Source organism: Oncorhynchus gorbuscha, linkage group LGY (assembly GCF_021184085.1).
Source record: "Oncorhynchus gorbuscha isolate QuinsamMale2020 ecotype Even-year linkage group LGY, OgorEven_v1.0, whole genome shotgun sequence".
Lineage (NCBI taxonomy): Eukaryota > Metazoa > Chordata > Actinopteri > Salmoniformes > Salmonidae > Oncorhynchus > Oncorhynchus gorbuscha.
The window spans coordinates 689,971-715,193 of NC_060199.1; the positions used below are offsets into that span (position 1 = coordinate 689,971).

The 25,223-nt window shown below is 43.6% G+C and overlaps 1 protein-coding gene across 3 annotated transcripts in view; it reads right to left on the reverse strand.

Annotated features, from left to right (window-relative positions):
• The window catches only part of LOC124016661 (pro-neuregulin-1, membrane-bound isoform-like), a 98,747-nt gene that overhangs the window by 13,676 nt on the left and 59,848 nt on the right, over window positions 1-25,223 (reverse strand). For 2 of the 3 annotated variants that reach the window (XM_046332203.1, XM_046332204.1), the window contains exon 2: window positions 16,939-17,077. In XM_046332203.1, coding sequence (XP_046188159.1) covers window positions 16,939-17,077 — 139 coding nt within the window. Of the gene's footprint in view, window positions 1-13,697; window positions 13,757-16,938; window positions 17,078-25,223 lie in introns of all 3 variants that reach the window. The other variant, XM_046332202.1, reaches the window with a different exon arrangement.

The window sequence follows — 25,223 nt, forward strand, 5'->3', positions numbered from 1 at the left end:
AATGCATTCTAACCAGACCAGGTGTTCCTAATGCAACAGATGCGTACTGTATATAAGATATTGTTATTCATCAAGACAATTAAAATCACTCCTTTGTGTAATGTTAATATTCTAATACTGCAAACAGTGCAACATTGTTTGTTCACAGGACCCAGCGCTTGGAATTATGGAATAATTATGTTTCAAAATATTTGAAAAATTGTTCGGTTTGCCTCAGTATTACGTGTCCTGTGAACAAATGACACATACAGTACATCCACACGGTACAGTAGGAATTAGGACGACAGGAAAGAAGGAGATGAAATGAATGGGTCGCGAGGGAGGACGCTGTCAGCATAGTTGGCATAACATGCTAAATACTGGTTGGAACAGAGGAGGGATCAGGGGAGATGCAAGGAAAAGGCAACAGCAAGAGCTGAAGGGATCTGAACACACAGCATAAACACACTGCAGTCTCTCTGGGTACCTACACTATCTAATGTGTGTCTGACACAACAACAAGAGACTATACTGTAGCTCAAACGTTTGAATGAGTCGAATGTGAGTATATGGTGGACATTTTAGAACCTAATGTGTGTTGGTATTTTGAGGACCTGCTCGTCGTTTGTTTGTATGTGTGCAGGTTAATTTGACTATGGACTAACACATTGAGGTTTTCGAGAAATGTATAATAGGTGTCATTACTAAGCATTGTAGATGCTGGCTACACCATGCGGCTTCGAATTTGAGTGGAACTATATGACATTAATCACATTGCCATTTTTGGGCATGCTGCCAGAATAACAGCATTAAGGCTTGATAGATGGGCAGCATATTTGAGCTACATACAGTAGGGCAGAAAAGTATTTAGTCAGCCACCAATTGTGCAAGTTCTCCCACTTAAAAAGATGAGAAAGGCCTGTAATTGTCATCATAGGTACACTTCAACTATGACAGACACAATGAGAAAAAAAATCAGAAAATCACATTGTAGGATTTTTTATGAATTTATTTGCAAATTATTGTGGAAAATAAATATTTGGTCAATGACAAACATTTATCTCAATACTTTGTTATACACCCTTTGTTGGCAATGACAGAGGTCAAACGTTTTCTGTAAGTCTTCACAAGGTTTTCACACACTGTTGCTGGTATTTTGGCCCATTCCTCCATGCAGATCACCTCTAGAGCAGTGATGTTTTGGGGCTGTTGCTGGGCAACACGGACTTTCAACTCCCTCCAAAGATTTTCTATGGGGTTGAGATCTGGAGACTGGCTAGGCCACTCCAGGACCTTGAAATGCTTCTTACGAAGCCACTCCTTCGTTGCCCGGGTGGTGTGTTTGGGATCATGCTGAAAGACCCAGCCACGTTTCATCTTCAATGCCCTTACTGATGGAAGGAGGTTTTCACTAAAAATCTCACGATACATGGCCCCATTCATTCTTTCCTTTACACGGATCAGTCGTCCTCGTTCCTTTGCAGAAAAACAGCCCCAAAGCATGATGTTTCCACCCCCATGCTTCACAGTAGGTATGGTGTTCATTGGATGCAACTCAGCATTCTTTGTCCTCCAAACACGACGAGTTGAGTTTTCACGAAAAAGTTATATTTTGGTTTCATCTGACCATATGACATTCTCCCAATCTTCTTCTGGATCATCCAAATGCTCTCTAGCAAACTTCAGACAGGTCTGGACATGTACTGGCTTAAGCAGGGGGACACGTCTGGCACTGTAGGATTTGAGTCCCTGGTGGCGTAGTACATTACTGATGGTAGGCTTTGTTACTTTGGTCCCAGCTCTCTGCAGGTCATTAACTAGGTCCCCCCGTGTGGTTCTGCGATTTTTGCTCACCGTTCTTGTGATCATTTTGACCCCACGGGGTGAGATATTGCGTAGAGCCCCAGATCGAGGGAGATTATCAGTGGTCTTGTATGTCTTCCATTCCCTAATAATTGCCCCCACAGTTGATTTCTTCAAACCAAGCTGCTTACCTATTGCAGATTCAGTCTTCCCAGCCTAGTGCAGGTCTACAATTTTGTTTCTGGTGTCATTTGACAGCTCTTTGGTCTTGGCCATAGTGGAGTTTGGAGTGTGACTGTTTGAGGTTGTGGACAGGTGTCTTTTATACTGATAACAAGTTCAAACAGGTGCCATTAATACAGGTAACGAGTGGAGGACAGGGGAGCCTCTTAAAGAAGAAGTTACAGGTCTGTGAGAGCCAGATATCTTGTATCTTGTTTGTCGGTGACCAAATACTTATTTTCCACCATAATTTGCAAATAAATAAATTCAAAATCCTACTTTAAAAATCCTCCTTTTTTCTCATTTTGTCTGTCATAGTTGAAGTGTACCTATGATGATAAATTACAGGCCTCTCTCATCTTTTTAAGTGGGAGAACTTGCACAATTGGTGGCTGACTAAATACTTTTTCCCCCACTGTATATAGCGTGAATGTATGTTTATTATTCTATAACAAATATGGTATGTTATGGCTGGATGATCCCTTCATTGGCACAAGGAAACTGACTGGAGATGAGGGGGGCAGGCTCAAGCTTCTAGTCCTACGTCTGCAAACTAAAGAGAAAGGAACTATCCATAACCATAAATTCAATCCCAAGATGTTCTGCCAATGCAGACACGTGACAAAAAGAAAAGAGAGGTATTTCTCAGATGAGGTGTTATTCAGAACTATAATGCTCACAAAATGTTTCTACAGAAAATAGAATAATGCATTATAACTGACTATTTCACCTTATAGAATAATTATATAATTATTCTAGAAGAGGGTTTCCCAAACTTGGTCCTGGCGCCTCCCATAGGTGCATGTTTTGTTGTTCGCCCTAGCACTACACAGCTGAACAAAACATGCACCCATGGGAAAGTTTGGGAAACCCTCTTCTAGAATATCCACTCTATTATAGTCTAACAGCTAACTAAGTAACTAAGATGATGTTACCACAATTAGGAAAAGTGATCAGACACCTAAACCCATCGAATACATGAGTTAATCAAAAATGCATTAAAATGTATTCATCTAATAATCGCTACCATGAGAGGAACTTTCTCAGTGCAGTGGCATGCACATGCAAACATCACTTTGCTTGCATTACCAATGGTAATGTCACTACACTGTCAATCAGTCAGGTTTACGGGCACTAGTTAGGGCATTAGTCGTTCAATGTTAAACACTACGGCATGTCTTACACCTCTCATGATGTGTGATGATCATGTACTATTTCGATTCCCAACACACACTAATACAGATCGACAAAGTCAATTTTGCCGTCATACCAAATTCTAATTTGCCATTACTCAACAGCCATGCCTGTTAAATATGTTTAGAGGAATACACAAATCATATATACAGTACATATACAGTGCATTTGGAAAGTATTCAGACCCCTTCACTTTTGACATATTTTGTGACCTTACAGCCTTATTCTAAAATGGATTAAATTCCAATGCCACTATTACATACTGTGATGTACTTCCTATTCTCTCTTCGACAATAGGCTACAATTATCATACTGTTATTTTGGTTAATAGCTGTGTTATCAAAGGAGCTGTGATTATAAAGTTGTGTATAAACTGACGCAATGAGGTAGTATAGGAACAGAAGGCATATTTTTCCCTGAGTAAATCTGACTAATATTCAAACATCTTGTTGGGCCCTTAAAAACGATGCAAAACATAAACACATGGCTGTTTTGCACTTGTGAACCCTCAGCTTAGAAGCTCCAAGGCACCTTTCATATGACTGCCCCAGTAACGCTGCTCTGAATAATGTATAGAAATTCAGCCAATACTTTAGAAATGGGATTAGATTTAGTCCCATTATGCCAATGTGAACAAAAAATGTTTTTGTACCCTATCCATGTTCTCTACTCAAAATATGGTTAGTGACAACAATAACAACCGCTCTGTTCTTGGTCAAATTCTATGACTCATCTCATTGTTAACAAATATCAAAGTCCTGCTTTCACCGTGTGTAACATGACAGCTGACTGAGTTTCAAAGTGTTTGCAACTTTCCCTACTTGGTCACGGGCAACTGTGACGCCTCAGGAGAGTACAGAGTACTATCAATATCAACAACATCTTCAACTACTCTCGCTGGGTCAAACAAGGACTAGTCACATCAGAAGAAAATGACTCCTTCCTGAATACTACTCTGAACAGACCCTAACATATACCTCCATTTTGAGTAGCGTACCCTCGACCCACAGCAGCCCTTGTCAGGAGGACCGTTTGTCAGCGAGGGGTAAATGATTGTGCTCTCAGCTCTTCTGAACTGCTGTCGGAGCCGTCTTCATGTCTGTCCCCTCCGACCCCTCCGACCTCAGCAAGCATGAAAATATATGACTATTTTGGCAACAGCCATACGGAGACATTGGCTGTCCCCCCTTTGGATAATATTTCCTGATTGTCAAAGATAGGGCTGCGTCCATCCTTTCTCGGCCTATACTATGCACACACAGCATCCGTAGCTCCTCCTCATCTACAGCATCCCTCCTCCTGAGTGTCTCTTGTTACATTGCTGGCAGCGTGCCCTCCTTGCAGCTCCAGGGTTTCACGGACACCGGTATTTTTCCCTGGCTCGATAAAGGCCTCCAACTGGCCGCGGGAAGAGGTTTGGGGGTGGGGTGTGCTGAGAATTTTTGGTCCGCTAATAAAGTAAAGTCCCAGTGCACTTCTTTTTTCTAAATAGTACAATAATTTACATTTATATTTCTTGGGGTTGTGTTTTTTCAGGGGGTGCTGCATCATCCTCAGCATCCCTACTACCCACGGCTATGCCGACTAGGAGGAGGAGTAGTGGGCCACGATGATTAGAGTAATAGATAGCGACAGCAGCATTCCTTTGATTAGCTCCTCAAATTCACTCGCTGTCATCTCAGGGAGAAGCAAAATACAACTCGCTCTGTTCCTTTGCTTCCTCCACACTACGATTACATCTCAATAGGCATATGTGTTTGTTCCACCTCGTAGATGAAAGCATGGTTTTATTGCTGCTGTTTTGCCAGACAATGACGTGTATTCATGGATACTCAATAAACATTTGAAATGATCAAATAATGTATCTTCAGTCTCTCTCTGTGTTTTCATAATTTTCCATCAATTTGCAAGTGGCTGAATTTCACCAGAGAAATCATCTGAGCGAGGGAAACAGCGCCTCTCTGTCGCAGTATAAGAATGCTGTTCATTGACTATAGCTCAGCCTTCAACACCATAGCACCCTCATTAAGCTTGGAGCCCTGGGTCTGAACCCTTCCCTGTGCAACGGTTGAAGGTAGGAAACTGAACCTCCACTACGCTGATCCTCAACACATGGGCCCCAAAAGGATGCGTGCTCATCCCCCTCCTATTCTCCTTGTTCACCCATCACTGCGTGGCCATATGCACGCCTCCAACTCAATCATCAAGTCTGCGGACGTCAGGGCCTCCCGAGTGGCACAGTGGTCTAAGCCATTGCATCGCAGTGCTAGCTGTGCCACTAGCGATTCTGGGTTCGAGTCCAGGCTCTGTCAGAGCCGGCTGAGACTGGGAGATGGGGCGGCGCACAATTGACCCAGTGTCGCCCGGGTTAGGGGAGGGTTTGGCCTGCAGGGATGTTCTTGTCCAATCGCGCACTAGCAACTCCTATGGCAGACCGGGCGCAATGTGTGCTGACACAGTCGCCAGGTGTACAGTGTTTCCTCCGACCCATTGGTGCGGCTGGCTTCCGGGTTAAATGGGCATTGTGTCAAGAAGCAGGGACACACGGATCTCGATCTTCGCCTTTCCCAAGTCCGTACAGGAGTTACAGCGATGAGACAAGACTGTAACTACCAATTGGAAACCATGAAATTGGGGAGAAAAAGTGGTAAAAAAGGTTTGCAGACAACACAGCAGTGTTAGGCCTGATTACCAATGTCGAGACGGCCTACAGGGAGGAGGTGAGGGCCCTGGCGGAATGGTGCCAGGAAAATAAACTCAACGTCAACAAAATGAAGGAGCTGATCGTGGACTACAGGGGGTTTGGCCAGCAGGGATGCTCTTGTCCCATCGGGCTCTAGTGACTCCTGTGGTGGGCCGGGCACACTGCATTCTCAACATGGGGGCCCTCAGGGGTGTGTGCTCAGTCTGTGCTCCCTGTTCACTTATGACTGCACGCCCAGGCACAACACCAACAATGATAGGCCTGATGACCGACAACGACGAGACAGCCTATGGGGAGGAGGTCAAAGACCTGGCTGTGTGGTGCCAGGACAACAACCTCTCCCTCAACGGGGTGGCAGGGTATCCTAGTGGTTAGAGTGTTGCACTAGCAGCCGAAAGGTTGCAAGTTCAAATCCCTGAGCTGACAAGGTACAAATCTGTCGTTCTGCCCCTGAGCAGGCAGTTAACCCACTGTTCCTAGGCCGTCATTGAAACGGCCTAAGTCTTAACTGACTTGCCTCGTTAAATAAAGGTAAAATAAATAAAAAATCAATCAATCAAGACAAAGGAGATAATTGTAGACTACAGGAAAAGGAGGACTGAGCACACCCCCATTCTCATCAATGGGGCTGTAGTGGAGCAGATTGAGAGCTTCAAGTTCTTTGGTGTCCACATCACCAACAAACTCACATGGTCCAAGCACACCAAGACAGTGGTCAAGAGGGCACGACAAAACCTATTCCCCCTCAGGAGATTGAAAATGTGGCATGGGTCCTCAGATCCTCAAAAGTGTTACGATGAGCGAAGGGGGGGAACCCAAGAGCGGACTCAGAAGAGTAGCTGGGATGAATGCACAAATAGGTTTATTGATCACAGAGAAATGGGGAGTGCAGAACCGGGGTAGCTAAGATGAGTTGCAAAAAACAGGATTGTAGAGTTGGCTGAGTAGAACAGGGGAACAGGTCCTGAGGGGAATCCAAGGTAATGGTGGTGAGTGATATCCAGAGCAAGGTGGTTGGTGGTGAGATGTGGAACAGGAGACAGGAGACAGAGACAGAGCAGTAACTACAAGGAGGGGACAAAAATGGTGTAAGGCAGGGAAACGAGCAAAGCACAGCAACAGGATCTTGAGAATAAACAAAAGGCTAGACTGATACTGACTGAGCAGAGATTACGATCTGGCAGAGTGGAATTGGCAGGAATGGGTATTTGTAGAGGTCTTGATTTATGGAACGAGTTGCAGCTGATAGAGATCTGCTTTGACTCCAGCACACATGTCTCCAACCACACCATCACACACAAATAGAAAGGGAGGGGTAGAGAGAGAAAGAGTGTACTGGAGCGAATAGCTGCAGGTAAAGCATATACTGGATGACCACTAGGGGGTGTGGCAGGAGTAGATGTGACAAAAAGGTTCTACATCTGCACCATCGAGAGCATCCTGACTGGTTGCATCACTGCATGGTATGGCAACTGCTCGGCCTCTGACCGCAAGGCACTACAGAGGGTAGTGTGTATGGCCCAGTACATCACTGGGGCCAAGCTTCCTGCCATCCAGGACCTCTATACCAGGCGGTCAGAGGAAGGCCCTAAAAATGGTCCAAGACTCCAGCCACTGGTACCGGAGTGCCAAGTCTAGGTACAAGAGGCTTCTAAACAGCTTCTAGCCCCAAGCCATAAGCCTCCTGAACATCTAATCAAATGGCTACCCAGACTATTTGCATTGCCCCCCCCCATCTTTTACACTGTTGCTACTCTCTGTTATTATCTATGCAGTCACTTTCATAACTCTACCTACATGCACATGTTACCTCAATTACCTCGACTAACTGGTGGCCCAGCACATTGACTCTGTACTGGTACCCCCCTATATATAGCCTCGCTATTGTTATTTTACTGCTGCTCTTTAATTATTTGTTACTATTATTATTATTATTTAAAAAATTTAAACTTCATTGTAAGTAAGCATTTCACTGTAAGGTCGGAGCATGTGACAAATCAAATTTAATTTGATTTGACTGTCTGTCTATCAGAACACCTACATCACGGCCTGTTCACCCCACTATCATCCTAAAGGCGAGATCAGTACAGGTGCATCAAAGCTGTTTCTATCTCAAGGCCATCATAATGTTATATAGCCATCGCTATCCGGCTACCACCCGGTTACTCAACCCGGCACCTTAGAGGCTGCTGCCCTACTGTATGTACTGTACATCGACATGGAATCACTGGTCACTTTAATAATGTTTACATCATTTTTTACTCATTTCATATTTACAGTTGAATTCAGAGTTTACATATACCTTAGCCAAATATATTTAAACTCAGTTTTTAAAGTAGAAATTCCCTGTCTTAGGTCAGTTAGGATCATCACTTTATTTTAAGAATGTGAAATGACAGAATAATGCTAGAGATAATGATTTATTTCAGCTTTAATTTCTTTCATCACATTCCCAGTGGGTCAGAAGTTTACATACACTCAAATAGTATTTGGTAGCATTGCCTTTAAATTGTTTAACTTGGGTCAAACATTTCAGGTATCCTTCCACAAGCTTCCCACAATAAGTTGGGTGAATTTTGACACATTCCTCATGACAGAGCTGGTGTAACTGACTCAGGTTTGTAGGCCTCCTTGCTCGCACACACTTTTTCAGATCTGCCCACAAATGTTCTATAGGCTTGAGGTCAAGGCTTTGTGATGGCCACTCGAATACCTTGTCTTTGTACTTGAGCCATTTTGCCACAACTTTGGAAGTATGCTTGGGGTCATTGTCCATTTGGAAGACCCATTTGTGACCAAGCTTTAACTTCCTGACTGATGTCTTGAGATGTTGCTTCAATATATCCACATAATTTTCCTACCTCATGATGCCATCTATTTTGTGAAGTGCACAAGTCCCTCCTGCAGCAAAGCACCCCCACAACATTATGATGCCACCCCCGTGCTTCACGGTTGTTGTTCTTCGGTGTTCTTCGGCTTGCAAGCCTCCCCATTTATTTTTCCTCCAAACATTACGATGGTCATTATGGCCAAACAGTTCTATTTTTGTTTCATCAGACAAGAGGACATTCCTCCAAAAGTATGTTCTTTGTACCCATTTGAAGTTGCAAACTGTAGTGTGGCTTTTTTATGGCGGTTTTGGAAAAGTGGCTTCTTCCTTGCTGAGCTGGAATTTTTGTTGTTCTGTTGACATTCTGTTGTTCTGGAATTGATTTGCACTTTTCGCACCAAAGTACGTTCATCTCTAGGAGACAGAACGCGTCTTCTTCCTGAGCGGTATGACGGCTGCGTGGTCCCATGGTGTTTATACTTGCATACTATTGTTTGTAAAGATGAACGTGGTACCTTCAGGCGTTTACCTCCAAGGATGAACCAGACTTGTGGAGGTCTACAATGTTTTTTCTGAGGTCTTGGCTGATTTCTTTTGATTTTCCCATGATGTCAAGCAAAGAGGCACAGAGTTGGAAGGTAAGCCTTGAAATACATCCACAAGTACACCTCCAATTGACTCAAATGATGTAAAATAGCCTATCAGAAGCTTCTAAAGCCATGACAATTGGAATTTTCATTGGAATTTTCCAAGCTGTTTTAAGGCACAGTCAACTTAGTGTATGGAAACTTCTGACCTACTGGAATTGTGATACAGGTACTTATAAGTGAAAACAATTGTTGGACAAATGACTTGTGTCATGCACACAGTAGATGTCCTAACTGACTTGCCAAAACTATAGTTTGTTAGCAAGAAATTTGTTGAGTGGTTGAAAAATGAGTTTTAATGACTCCAACCTAAGTGTATGTTAACATCAGACTTCAACTGTATATACCGTATTCTAATGTATTTTAGTCAATGCCACTCTGACATTGTTCATCTTAATATTTAAATTCCATTCTTTTACTTTTAGATTTCTGTGTATTGTTGTGAATTGTTAGATACTACTGCACTGTTAGAGCTAAAAACACAAGCATTTTTGCTACACCTGCAATAACATCTGCTAAATATGTGTATGTGAATAAAATTTGATTTGATTTGTAGTCAAAGTATCTGATGCCTGTCGGTAACAAAAGAGTATAAGATGTTGCCGTTGTAGCATTTGATTGATTGATGCCAGCAAACACTTGGCTTCCCTTCAGCTAAGCTCAACTGGGGGTTGTCCTGGTGCAGCAAAATGTCCCCAAGTGTGGCTAGTTTGGTTTTGGCTTCACACCAATCAAATCACTTCCTAAGAAAAACTGTCATTTCAGATAACCATGTCTGTGATGGGGAGTCCCACAGGGCGGTGCACAATGTCCCAGCGTCATCCCGGGTAGGCCGTCATTGTAAATAAGAACTGACTTGCTTAGTTAAATAAAGGTAAAAGAAGTCATAATAATAATTTAGAGTTATTAACGTAACTTTAGTTATTCTACAATTGTTGGGCTATATGTTTTGATTTTTAATACATTCAAAGGCTGCATAATGAGACAAATGATTATTTGAAAAAAGTTGCATGAAAGGCATGAGCTCTGCCTTGTTTTGTGCTGTATAGACTTCATCAGTTTCTCGTTCACAATTTGACAAACACTTGATAATGCCCCCAATGCCTTGTGTGGCTGTAATGCCCCCTAAAAAAATCAGTGTCCGTTTTGCCTTTGGGCCGAATATAATAATTATAATTCCCTTCTCCCTGAGTGCCGCTATGAAGCACTTCTCACTCACATGGCTCTCCATCATGTGATCGGGGCTTTCTCACAGGCTACAAGTGAAGACAGACACACCGGGGAGGCAACTGCGCGCATCCATTATCATAAATGACCTCAAATGCAATTATGCATGTAGTGCTTGTATTATGAAGGGTCATTTTATGGAGAAATTAATCTTCGCCAAACTTGAAACTCACGCCCTGCTTATGTATGCCAGTTAGGCTCTACATCCCTTGTAAAGCGGATTAATGTGCTTAATCTTAAGAAGTAATTTTGTCCACTTTAGTTGTTATACAAACACGAGGTGTGCGACTGTGATTAGAAAATTAGAAAAAATTATGTAATTATGTCTTGCCTTACACTGGGCATCATTCACAAGTGATAATATATCATTCACAAGTGATAGGCTAATATTGTCACCCATCTGATTATTCTTGATTTAATCGTGTCTTTACATCTACTAAATTATGTATGTGTGAAATTTGTTTTGATTTAGAATGGACCGTTATCATGAGCCTGTCTGGAAACAGGGGCAGGGGTTAAAATGCATGTCAACTACGCACTTAAATAGAGAATGGAGGACACTTTTCCCGTGATTCATTTTCATGCCAGCCAGGTAGGCTGTACTCCTGCTGTAAAGAGAAGCAATGTCTTTAATATTATGAAACTTGAGAAATCAATGTAGTAGCCTAATTCTATAGAGAGCTGATGGGATCCTCCTCTTTTTCTTAGAAGCCATCACTCTGTTTTCTCATGCAACTGCACAGCTTATAGTAATGTTGCGCAACATGCTAATACGAATGACCATCAGCAGCAGCAACAGAGCTTGGAGAAGCCTCATTACCGTGAATAAATGGTCACATGGATTATGACTGCCTTCATGACCACCGGTGTGGCGGTAATACGGTCACTGTTACAGGCCTATATGTGACTGTTGTCTTTTTGTTGTCTCAGCATCATTGTATATCATGGTGGTGTATGAACGAATGGGTTAAAGCTTGCTAATACTTTGGCTATCGACATGTCTCTAGACAACTGGAATGTGACAAGTGTTGCTGGTTCAAATTATATTTAATTTATACTCCTGTTGAATGTCTGTAGACCGTCGCTGCGACTGTCCGTTTCCTTGTTGCAGGCAGATGAAAAAAAGTTCAACTTTGACCCTGTCGCTGCGTCCGTTGTCATGGTTACCTGACTAAGTCAGCAACGAGACAATGCTCAAGTTTTAAAATCCTCATGTAGAATGCCCTACTTTTATTTCACCAGAAAGTAAGCTATTTTCTTTCATTTGCTCACCATTAACTTGACAATAATGATATTTTTGTGAGTTTATTTTCCTGTAATAATCAATAAAAATGTTCTAAAGTTAAGATGTTGTCAGCTATGATATGGTCATTATTTGAACTAACGTTAGTTAGCTAGCTAACAAGAGAGTTGCTTTAGTTGCCTGGTTTGCTAGATTGACATATACTAAATACATTTTTAAATGGAAGGGTTTATTGGTGTTAAAATACACCAGTTATGCTATTTTGGACCACAAGGGTGCTGATGTCGTGCAGCCTGTTGTTTTTGTGTTTATACTTTTTCATAATGTCAACGACAAGTTTGATGTCGGACGACAATAGAATGTTCATGATGTCACTGCGCCAACTGTCTACAGACATGTCAATAGACGAAGTATAAATCACCCTTTATAGAGCAAACAACTAAATGATCAAAACACAGGCTGTAATATGGCTTTTTAACTGGCTTGGCTTGGCTTCCTCAGTGATTTTACCCACGCACCACAACTGTTGCCAGGTAACCTATGGTAATTGGACAGTAAGGTGAGTGGGTAAGTCACAGTGATAAAGTGCACTGGGGCCGTTGCCTGGGCGGCTGCCTCTCTCCCTCTCTTGCCTTTCCATGACATCAAAGAGGTCTCTGTTCCGGTTTTTACAGTGCCTCCATAATCCACAATGACCCCCACCCACCTCCCAGAAGTGTTATTGCTCTTCAGGTTATAAAATACATTGCAGGCTTAGGTTGTTTCCTTTCAAAGGCAGTAAGTAGTGATATAGAGCTTTTTTAGTACAGCAAACAACACTGTCCCCTGCCTCCTATTTGAAGGTTCAAGTTTGGAAAGTTGAATATCCATAAATTTGAGTGTTCATTTCCCCATCTTTCTTCTATTATTGTTCCATTCAATCATGACATAACTAACACAATATCAGGAAACTATAATGAACTGCTTTAAATTTCATCCAACTCTACAAAACAAGGCCAAAAAAATGGACATGCGAGAAACAGGTAACGGTGACTAACCCCGATCCGTACACATTTGCGCAACTGCAGCATTTAAACGAGGCTGCAATGAAAACTAATGGGACTGTAGCGACTGTGTTGGCATCAACGTCCGGGATGTGAACTAAGTCTCGTAACGTAACGTACTGCACACATTATTCAACTCTGTGCCTCTTTCCAAAACAAGAAATCATCAATGGTGAGTGTAATGGTGAGTGTAAAGGGAATTACTCGTGAGTTCATCAATAGTTAATTCAATCCATTGTTAGTTTTTGCGTAATCACTGCGAGCCATCATGACTCTCAAAAACTGTGACAGCCACAGTTGATTTGTGAAGATAAATTTAGCGCCCCCTTGAAAACCATATTCAAAATCGACACAAACCTTTACATAGGTATGTAATGACACATTATATAAACTCTTTATCGTGTTATATTTACATTTTAGAGTTAATAAGTTGGGCGGGTGAAAAATGCCGTTTCCTCATACGACATATCTCCCCTTTCACTAAGACGCAGTAGCGTTTGCTTCCCCACCCACCATTTTTAAAAGGACGATCATGCAGAGATGGGCATCATCAAGGTCTCGTCATTGATTTTGCTGGAAAGGGGAGAAATTGTGCCTTACAGTGTTATTCATATTACAGTTGACCTGGAAGTATTATGTTTTGGGGTGCTAAATTAAGGTCAAATGTATGGAACATCGCAACGTACAAAAGTGCGTTAGCTACCGTTTTGGATACATACAACATAAAAAAATGAAGCAACAGGAAGTAGCGCTGATTGAGCATGCTCCAATCACAAGCACAGACAGGGAGAGAAAATAGACGTACTGTAGAAGCTGGCCATTACGTAGTTTTGACAGCGATCACCAGTAAATTCATTTGGACACCTGAGAGGGAAACAAAAAAGTCACAAACAGAAGACAAGGAAGAAGAGAAGATGAGTTTACACCAGATCTACAGAAGACTCACGTGCATCGCTGGTGTTGTCAAGGAAACTGATATGTCTTGCAACCATTGCCAGTTCATATGTACTTGAGAGAAAAGTCTCAATCAATGTCTTATTCACAGGCCTCGAAATTCAGCAAATGTTTGGCTCATGCATTCTGATTCCAGGGAGATTTAATTAAAACTTCTTTGGGCTAGGGTCCTTTTTTTCTAAATTTCCACCTGACTGACGTGTCCCAAGTAAACTGTCTGTTATTCAGGCCCTGAAGCAAGGATATGCATATAATTGGTACCTTTGTAAAGAACACACGTTGAAGTTTGTAGAAATGTTAAAATAATGTAGGAGACTATAACACAATATATATGGTAGGAGAAGATCCAAAGAACAACCAATCTGACTTTTGTTTTTTTGAGACCATCTTCTTCTCTTACAATGGAAAGTACATGGGCATAATGAATTCTAGCTCCCAGGATGCAATTTCTATGGCTTTCACAGGGTGTCAGCAGTCTATGTTCAAGGTTTCAGGCTTGTTCCAAAACGAATGAGAAATATCAGTTTGATTTTAGCTGGTGGGTTCTGTCTTCATCTTGCGTGCATACCCACATTTCCAAGACTGTGTCCCTGTACTAAGTTTCCTATTGAACATACTTCTTTCCGTATGAAACTGTATAGTTTGATTACATTTTAGGTTATCTGAGGAGTCAATAGAAATGTATTTTGACTTGTTGAAACAAAGTCTAGGGGTAGATTTTCAGATTCCTATCTCTGCATGTTGAACGAGTGGATTACTCAAATCGATATGGCCAACTAAAATGACTTTTTGGGATATAAAGAAGGATTTTATCTAACAAAACGGCACTACATGTTGTAGCTGGGACACTTTGGATGACAAATCAGAGGAGGATTTTCAAAAAGTAAGTGAATATTTAATCGCTATTTGTGAAACCTGTGGCGGTGGAAAAATATTTTGATGTGGGGCACCGTCCTCAAACAATCGCAGGGCATGCTTTCACTGTAATAGCTACTGTAAATCGGACAGTGCAGTTAGATTAACAAGAATTTAAGCTTTCATCCAATAGACACTTGTATGTACCTAAATGTTTAATATCCATCATTTTTAACGATTATTTATTTGAATTGTGCGCCCTCCAGTGTCACCGGAAGTTGTCCCACTAGCGAGACGCCTTAGCTGTGGACTCCATGCCTGAATAAGTCTGATTATCAACCTCTTTTGATCCATCAAGAAAGGAAATCGAGTCAGGATGAGTGTGTATGTGTGTCTATTAGTAATTTGTATGCCGTTCTACTCCACTCCACACACACACACACACACACACACACACACACACACACACACACACACACACACACACACACACACACACACACACACACACACACACACACACACACACACACACACACACACACACACACACACACACACACACACACACACACACACACACACACACACACACAACAATTGTCTGGATGTATTGGCCGTCTGGCTCTGGGGGAGACAGTGATTGGTACTTTTGAACTGACCAATGCTCAGTTTTTTTTTAAAATCTGCCTTTTTTGACGATTCTTCGTTTGTAAGTTGTTTGTGTACTGAAGCGGGAATTAACGTGAGGGTTAGGGGCGAAGACTGGCAGATCATCTGGTGTCTGATGACAAAGCAGGAGGCTGAGTAATGTCTTGCTAATCTGTCGGTGGAGTCTGTCTTATGTATGTGGATGGCCCAGACCCAAAGGCCCAAGACCCAAAGTGATCTTTTCTTGATCCTTGGCTATCACCACCTCAATGTCTTCAGATAGATTTTATATGAATGACAATGATGGAGATAGGTGATTAGTCAAATATAGAAGAGATTGTGGAGTGAGATGCAGAAAGAATCCAACAAGCCAGTCCAGCTGTGATTACCAGTTCTTTTGACAGGGTCAGATGTAATGATGCAAATTGGAAATGCAAGCCCTGAATTCTATCGCTTGGTTGCCTTAAATCAGGGCTGAACTCAGATAGATTTTATATGAATCTTGACAACAAGAGATTATCTTGTCAAATATAGATGTCTGGAGCATAAATCAATGTCCTACTGTAAGAACACGGCTGATCCTGACATCAGCACAATGTCAGACAACAGAGTCATTGCTGCATAAATCAATTCTAGTAGGGCATGACATGACAATGGAAAATGTTCAAGGGCATTAAACCGTAAACCGTTTCACAACAACAAACTAAAATGACCGTGTCTTATTGGACAAGTCCAGGTAGTCCCTCCCTATTACAGTCTGTTTAGTTACATTTGGTGCCTAATGAACATGACCCAGCGCTAAGGTTACAAAGTGAACAATGAAATGGGGAAGAATACAGAAAGAAAATCTCATAAATGCAACAGATCAGGGATTCGTTTTTCTTAAATGGAGTGCAGCGGTTGGGCTGTTGCGATGAAAGGAGCCGGCATTAATAATGTAGGGGGGCAAAGGAGCATGTGGATAGGGACCTCCACCTGCTCTGCTCTCCATGCTCTCCCTGTTGCTTAGCCCAGTTAGTGTCATGCAAAGCGTCCATTAGAACATCCTCCCCTACTGCTCCTCCCCATCCTCCCAAAAAGACATTTCAAAGTGCTGAGGCAGTACATATGTACACCGCCATGATGTGTCTCACTTTCATCTCTGCTCAGGTCTTTGGATTTGTTTAATTCAGTTTAAAACATTCAGCTGACACCTTTGCTTTACTGTTAAAAATACTTTGCACTTTCCTCTAAACTAGGCACAGTTTGGGCCTGAAAAGCTCTGGGGCCTAATCTAGCAGGCATAAATGGGGCTAGACATACTGCATTCTAAAAGACCATGACTTCAAACATGATAGATGGTAAATGTTATGACTGCATCTACTGTATCAGCATGTGCTACTTCTTGACATGTACAAAATAGCAAAGTAGTGTGCTGAAGTCGGCCACCGGCAAATTCTATAATGATACATCATGGAGCACAATTAAATATTTAGAAACAGCAGCTTTAAGCCATCAGGAATTGTATTAAGCATAAAGTCAAACATAGTCTGCATAGTATAGTACAGTGTGTGGTGTGGATGGTGTTGTGTTTCATCATGTCCTACCTGCAGAGGAACTTGGACCTGCCAGGGGTGATGTCCAGGGTGAAGCACTCCCCTCCATTTACGCAGTAGTTTTTCTGGCTGTCACTACAGCGTGTCATGTGGCTGGAGGTCTTCACCACAGCGGTGGTGCTGGTGGCAGCTGCAGGAAGATACCAGGGATTAGCAGGAAATGCAGGAAATGGATCCAGTCATCCCAGTAGACCCCTGGGGAGTGTTCAGCTGAACGCTAGTGCTTAGAGAAAGCTACTGTGGCCTCTCTGTACGCTCAGTGTACATCCATGATTTATACCCGTGTCCTTTGTTACAACGCAAAATGAATGGCAAGAGATATAGTAAACCGAACCCACAAAGCAAGGATTTGCTTATTGATTACTGCTATCCTTGACAGTAAATATATCAATAAAATGCTTTATCGCACATACGCCTTTACAACATAAAGATGTACATATATATTTACAAGAAATAAAAGACACCTCTTGCGGTAGAGCGATCATTTCAACAACTCAAATATAAATGTACCATTCCAGAGCTCAATTGTGTGAGAGAAGACCTGAAACAATGATGAAGCAGTGATATAACTCAAATATTAATTAAACATTTACAACTCCTTGCTGTCTAAATAATGACTTCAAACCTAAAGTCAATTCAGAATGGTTATCTTATCTTCAATGAACCAGCTTTGGAGCAGTGATGTTTCTGAAAAGTCTCAAGATGTGGAGACGCATTTCCCCTTTTCTTCCCATTGGAGCAGCTCAGGCCAGTGCCGTCCAGTAAATCAATAGGCTGGAGCTCTAAGCACTCTGTCGGCTGGAGGTTTCTACAGCCTCTCCCCACAGCCTGTTCTCCCCAGTCTGCACTGTGTGAAAGCCCGTAAACATTTTAAATAAGCATTTACCCCCCCCCCCCACCCCTAACCCTCTATCTCATCCGGATGTCACTTCTGGCATCAGAAGACTTTGCGCATCGAAAATACAATGGATGCAACTTCCGGCCGAAAAGATGCCAGAGCTCGATGACTAGGGGGTTTAATGAGTTATCTTGCAAAACAAATCTACTTCCTGGCATGGGATGGACGCTCTAGTCGGTTTGACAGTGGAATATACTTTCACATACATAATTTTGGCTTACAACCACATTTTGGTCCTGGCTAATTCCAGCCGGACGAGGTGAGCATTGTTGCATACTTTACTCTTTTTTAATGCCAATGTGACTGGTTTAGGCCTCATTGACGATTCCAACGTAGTGCTGTGCCTGTGTCTCCTTCCTGACAGACAATCGAGTTAACTCATAGATTGTTGTTGAGATGACACAATGATTTCATAGGTCACAGACACCATCAGGTTACATTTTGTACTGAGAGACATTACCTTTTGTCTAAATGCAATTCAATCTCTAGGGGCCATACTGTTGTTTCCCAGTAAACAGCCAACACTGGTTGAATAATTGACAATGCAACAGATTGCTTATCTCCCACAAATCTAATTACTTGCTATGCCACCGTTAAATCAATCAAAAGTCTGCATCCTACTCTTCATTCTAAAAAACGAATGTAAGCTCCCCTCTGCATACAGATAGACTGTAGCTAATATATGGGGAACAATCTCTCCTCACAGACGCCAATGCAATTACACTAGGGCTTAAATAAGGGACAAGTTGAAGTAATGACACACTCAACTAATCATGAATACCAACCATTCCAACGATATGACCCTCAGACAGCCTTCCTCACTTTGATATACACTTATATCTGGGAACACTGTGCAGTTACTTTAATGACGTGAATGAATTAGCTAAATCTTCTCTGCAACTTTTGTTAGGACATACATGTTTAACATAGCGCCAGTTCTCCCTCCCAATGCCAGACAGACGTTTCAACAAATGGCTAGCAGAGAGTTTAGAGCAGTTTTGGGCTAACAACTAGGATCATTAATCAAGCAGAGTAAGGGGTGCTTAAAATTGCAACCCAAATAGCACACTATTCCCTACATAATGCACTACTTTTTAACACAGCTTTGGTCAAAAGTAGTGCACTATATTAGGGAATAGGGTTCCATTAGGGACATAGTCATAAATGATGTTTATTTATTTTATGTTTAATAATAGTGTGACTGGCCATTATGGGAAACCGAGTGCACAAAACTAGAGTCAAACTTTTAATGAGGCACCACTAACGCTTTGTTGAGTGTCCTGTATAAAATGGCCTTGAAAGTCACTGCCTGAATCATCGGCACTCACGACAATGTTCACGTCGTGATCATCACTGATCAATTATGGTTTATTTCAAGGGAGTCCTTTGGGTGGAACACATGCACACACACACAAACACAGGACAAATACACACAAACCTGTCTCCGTTTGGGCAGCAAGGTCACTCTCTCCCTTGTAGGGCTGTGTGTTTAGCAGTGTGTTCCTTCTGATGAGGACGGATGGCTAGCAGGCCAAGTGTGCCTCTCTGTGTGCATGTATGTGTAGCCTGGGCTGTCAGATGATTCATATCCCCATGGCTGTGAAACAAACTACCTCAGTCTAGACCAATGCAGGCAAGTGGCAAGTAGAGACACCGCTGACAGTGGACTTGCGAGATACCAGACATAAGGACATTTTTCGTAGCAGGTCAGTAGAACTTACTCAGCAAGTTTGGATAATTAACATAGCAGGTAAAGAGACTGAGATTAAGGTTAAGAAAAGGGTTAGGATTAGGGAAAATCCTCTACTAACCTGCTACAAAAATCACTTTGTATGTGTCCCCTCAATCCACCGCATCCACCGATGTAGGCCCTCCACATCTGTTTGTCAGACCAGAAGACATCTCAAACATCAGTCTACTCATGAAAACGTCTGTAGCGTCCAACCGCTTGGTCTACAAACTAATACCACACTTCTCACGAATACCATATTGTTCTCTGTTTCAGGTTCTTACTGTGGAATGTACAGTCGTGGCCAAAAGTTTTGAGAATGGCACTAATATTTATTTTCACAAAGTCTGCTGCCTCAGTTTGTATGATGGCAATTTGCATACCCTCCTGAATGTTATGAAGAGGGATCAGATGAATTGCAATTAATTGCAAAGTCCCTCTTTGCCATGCAAATTAACTGAATCCCCCAAAAACATTTCCACTGCATTTCAGCCCTGGCACAAAAGGACCAGTTGACATCATGTCAGAGATTCTCTTGTTAACACAGGTGTGAGTGTTGACGAGGACTGGGCTGGAGATCACTCTGTCATGCTGACTGAGTTTGAATAACAGACTGGAAGCTTCAAAAGGAGGGTGGTGCTTGGAATCATTGTTCTTCCTCTGTCAACCATGGTTACCTGCAAGGAAACATGTGCCGTCATCATTGCTTTGCACAAAAAGGGCTTCACAGGCAAGGATATTGCTGCCAGCAAGATTGCACCTAAATCAACTATTTATCGGATCATCAAGAACTTCAAGGAGAGCGGTTCAATTGTTTCGAAGAAGGCATCAGGGCACCCAAGAAAGTCCAGTAAGCGCCAGGACCGTCTCCTAAAGTTGATTCAGCTGCAGAATCGGGGCAGCACCAGTGCAGTGCTTTCTCAGGAATGGCAGCAGACAGGTGTGAGTGCAACTGCACCAACAGTGAGGCAAAGACTTTTGGAGGATGGCCTGGTGTCATGAAGAGCAGCAAAGAAGCAACTTTTATCCACGAAAAACACCAGGGACAGACTGATATTCTCCAAAAGGTACAGGGATTGCACTGCTGAGGACTGGGGTAAAGTCATTTTCTCTGATGAATCCCCTTTCCAATTGTTTGGGGCACCTGGAAAAAAGCTTGTCCGGAGAAGACAAGTTGAGAGCTACCATCAGTCCTGTGTCATGCCAAGAGTAGAGCATCCTGAGACCATTCATGTGTGGGGTTGCTTCTCAGGCAAGGGAGTGGGCTCACTCACAATTTTGCCTAAGAACACAGCCATGAATAAAGAATGGTACCAACACATCCTCTGAGAGCAACTTCTCCCAACCATCCAGGAACAGTTTGGTGATGAACAATGCCTTTTCCAGCATGATGGAGCACCTTGCCATAAGGCAAACGTGATAACTAAGTGTCTTGGGGAACAAAACATCAATGTTTTGGGTCCATGGCCAGGAAACTCACCAGACCTTAATCCCATTGAGAACTTGTGGTCAATCCTCAAGAGGCGGGTGGACAAACAAAACCCCACAAATTCTGACTATGCAAGAATGGGCTGACATCAGTCAGGTTGTGGCCCAGAAGTTAATTGACAGCCTGCCAGGGCAGATTGCAGAGGTCTTGAAAAAGAAGGGTCAACACTGCAAATATTTACTCTTTGCATCAACTTCATGTAATTGCCAATTATAGCCTTTGACACTTCTGAAATGCTTGTAATTATACTTCAGTATTCCGTAGTAAAATCTGACTAAAATGTCTAAAAACACTGAGGCAGCAGACTTTGTGAAAATTAATATTTCATTATCAATATTTAATTATTATCATTATATTAGTTTCATTATCAAAACCTTTGGCCACGACTGTAGTGTTTGGATTCCGCCAGTTATAAATGGGACCCATGTCCGGGTCCTTAACTTCCGGGTTGGAGCGAGTGGTCGCATCGGCACTTCGCTCCCGCAGGTAGTATAACTTTTTCATTACATTTCATTACATTTCATTATATTTCATTATAGCACAACGGTTTGATTTGTCTAATCTTAGCAATTTCTTCTCAGCTAGCTACATAGCCGTCTTTGTATCAAAGATAATTGCGTAATTATCGTATTTCGCCGTCCTAACGTAGTCTTCACTAGCCAGCTAGCTAACGTCCACTGATTAGCTGCACTGGAGAAACTATTACACTCAACTGAACGACTTGATTAGTGTAGTGTTAGCTAGCTACATAGCTGTCTTTGCTGTCTTCGTATCTTCGTATCCAAGATAATTGTGTAGTTTAGGTTTAGAGTGTGTAGTCTTAGAGTGATTATCTTAATTTACCGAGGTTAGCTAGCCAGCTATTTGTCGTCCTTAACGTAGGAGACTCTGCTAGCTAACCAACAGCTAGCCAACAGCTAGCCAACGTCTACCGAAATGACTCACAACCCGGTCGCATTCACAGGTAGTATCACATTTTCATTTAATTTCATTACAGTACAATGGTTTGATTTGTTTGATCGTAGCTAGCTACATAGTTAGCTACATAGCCGTCTTTGTATCAAAGATAATTGTGTAGTCTAGAGCGATTTTCTAGGTTAGCTAGCTAGCTATTGTCGTTCTTTTAACGCAACGTAACGTAAACTACACTATTAGCTAGCCAGCTAGCCCCCGAATAGCAGCACTGCAGAAACTATTACACTCAACGGAACGACTTGATTAGTGTAGTGTCAACAACGCACCCACTGCCAGCTAGCCTATTTCAGCAGTACTGTATCATTTTAATAATTTTAGTCAATAAGATTCTTGCTACGTAAGCTTAACTTTCTGAACATTCGAGACGTGTAGTCCACTTGTCATTCCAATCTCCTTTGCATTAGCGTAGCCTCTTCTGTAGCCTGTCAACTATGTGTCTGTCTATCCCTGTTCTCTCCTCTCTGCACAGACCATACAAACGCTCCACACCGCGTGGCCGCGGCCACCCTAATCTGGTGGTCCCAGCGCGCACGACCCACGTGGAGTTCCAGGTCTCCGGTAGCCTCTGGAACTGCCGATCTGCGGTCAACAAGGCAGAGTTCATCTCAGCCTATGCCTCCCTCCAGTCGCTCGACTTCTTGGCACTGACGGAAACATGGATCACCACAGACAACACTGCTACTCCTACTGCTCTCTCTTCGTCCGCCCACGTGTTCTCGCACACCCCGAGAGCTTCTGGTCAGCGGGGTGGTGGCACCGGGATCCTCATCTCTCCCAAGTGGTCATTCTCTCTTTCTCCCCTTACCCATCTGTCTATTGCCTCCTTTGAATTCCATGCTGTCACAGTTACCAGCCCTTTCAAGCTTAACATCCTTATCATTTATCGCCCTCCAGGTTCCCTCGGAGAGTTCATCAATGAGCTTGATGCCTTGATAAGCTCCTTTCCTGAGGACGGCTCACCTCTCACAGTTCTGGGCGACTTTAACCTCCCCACGTCTACCTTTGACTCATTCCTCTCTGCCTCCTTCTTTCCACTCCTCTCTTCTTTTGACCTCACCCTCTCACCTTCCCCCCCTACTCACAAGGCAGGCAATACGCTCGACCTCATCTTTACTAGATGCTGGTCTTCCACTAACCTCATTGCAACTCCCCTCCAAGTCTCCGACCACTACCTTGTATCCTTTTCCCTCTCGCTCTCATCCAACACCTCCCACACTGCCCCTACTCGGATGGTATCGCGCCGTCCCAACCTTCGCTCTCTCTTCCCCGCTACTCTCTCCTCTTCCATCCTATCATCTCTTCCCTCTGCTCAAACCTTCTCCAACCTATCTCCTGATTCTGCCTCCTCAACCCTCCTCTCCTCCCTCTCTGCATCCTTTGACTCTCTATGTCCCCTATCCTCCAGGCCGGCTCGGTCCTCCCCTCCCGCTCCGTGGCTCGATGACTCATTGCGAGCTCACAGAACAGGGCTCCGGGCAGCCGAGCGGAAATGGAGGAAAACTCGCCTCCCTGCGGACCTGGCATCCTTTCACTCCCTCCTCTCTACATTTTCCTCCTCTGTCTCTGCTGCTAAAGCCACTTTCTACCACGCTAAATTCCAAGCATCTGCCTCTAACCCTAGGAAGCTCTTTGCCACCTTCTCCTCCCTCCTGAATCCTCCCCCCCCCCCTCCTCCCTCTCTGCAGACGACTTCGTCAACCATTTTGAAAAGAAGGTCGACGACATCCGATCCTCGTTTGCTAAGTCAAACGACACCGCTGGTTCTGCTCACAGTGCCCTACCCTGTGCTCTGACCTCTTTCTCCCCTCTCTCTCCAGATGAAATCTAGCGTCTTGTGACGGCCGGCCGCCCAACAACCTGCCCGCTTGACCCTATCCCCTCCTCTCTTCTCCAGACCATTTCCGGAGACCTTCTCCCTTACCTCACCTCGCTCATCAACTCATCCCTGACCGCTGGCTACGTCCCTTCCGTCTTCAAGAGAGCGAGAGTTCCACCCCTTCTGAAAAAACCTACACTCGATCCCTCCGATGTCAACAATTACAGACCAGTATCCCTTCTTTCTTTTCTCTCCAAAACTCTTGAACGTGCCGTCCTTGGCCAGCTCTCCCGCTATCTCTCTCTGGATGACCTTCTTGATCCAAATCAGTCAGGTTTCAAGACTAGTCATTCAACTGAGACTGCTCTCCTCTGTATCACGGAGGCGCTCCGCACTGCTAAAGCTAACTCTCTCTCCTCTGCTCTCATCCTTCTAGATCTATCGGCTGCCTTCGATACTGTGAACCATCAGATCCTCCTCTCCACCCTCTCCGAGTTGGGCATCTCCGGCGCGGCCCACGCTTGGATTGCGTCCTACCTGACAGGTCGCTCCTACCAGGTGGCGTGGCGAGAATCTGTCTCCTCACCACGCGCTCTCACCACTGGTGTCCCCCAGGGCTCTGTTCTTGGCCCTCTCCTATTCTCGCTATACACCAAGTCACTTGGCTCTGTCATAACCTCACATGGTCTCTCCTATCATTGCTATGCAGACGACACACAATTAATCTTCTCCTTTCCCCCTTCTGATGACCAGGTGGCGAATCGCATCTCTGCATGTCTGGCAGACATATCAGTGTGGATGACGGATCACCACCTCAAGCTGAACCTCGGCAAGACGGAGCTGCTCTTCCTCCCGGGGAAGGACTGCCCGTTCCATGATCTCGCCATCACGGTTGACAACTCCATTGTGTCCTCCTCCCAGAGCGCTAAGAACCTTGGCGTGATCCTGGACAACACCCTGTCGTTCTCAACCAACATCAAGGCGGTGGCCCGTTCCTGTAGGTTCATGCTCTACAACATCCGCAGAGAACGACCCTGCCTCACACAGGAAGCGGCGCAGGTCCTAATCCAGGCACTTGTCATCTCCCGTCTGGATTACTGCAACTCGCTGTTGGCTGGGCTCCCTGCCTGTGCCATTAAACCCCTTCAACTCATCCAGAACGCCGCAGCCCGTCTGGTGTTCAACCTTCCCAAGTTCTCTCACATCACCCCGCTCCTCCATTCTCTCCACTGGCTTCCAGTTGAAGCTCGCATCCGCTACAAGACCATGGTGCTTGCCTACGGAGCTGTGAGGGGAACGGCACCTCAGTACCTCCAGGCTCTGATCAGGCCCTACACCCAAACAAGGGCACTGCGTTCATCCACCTCTG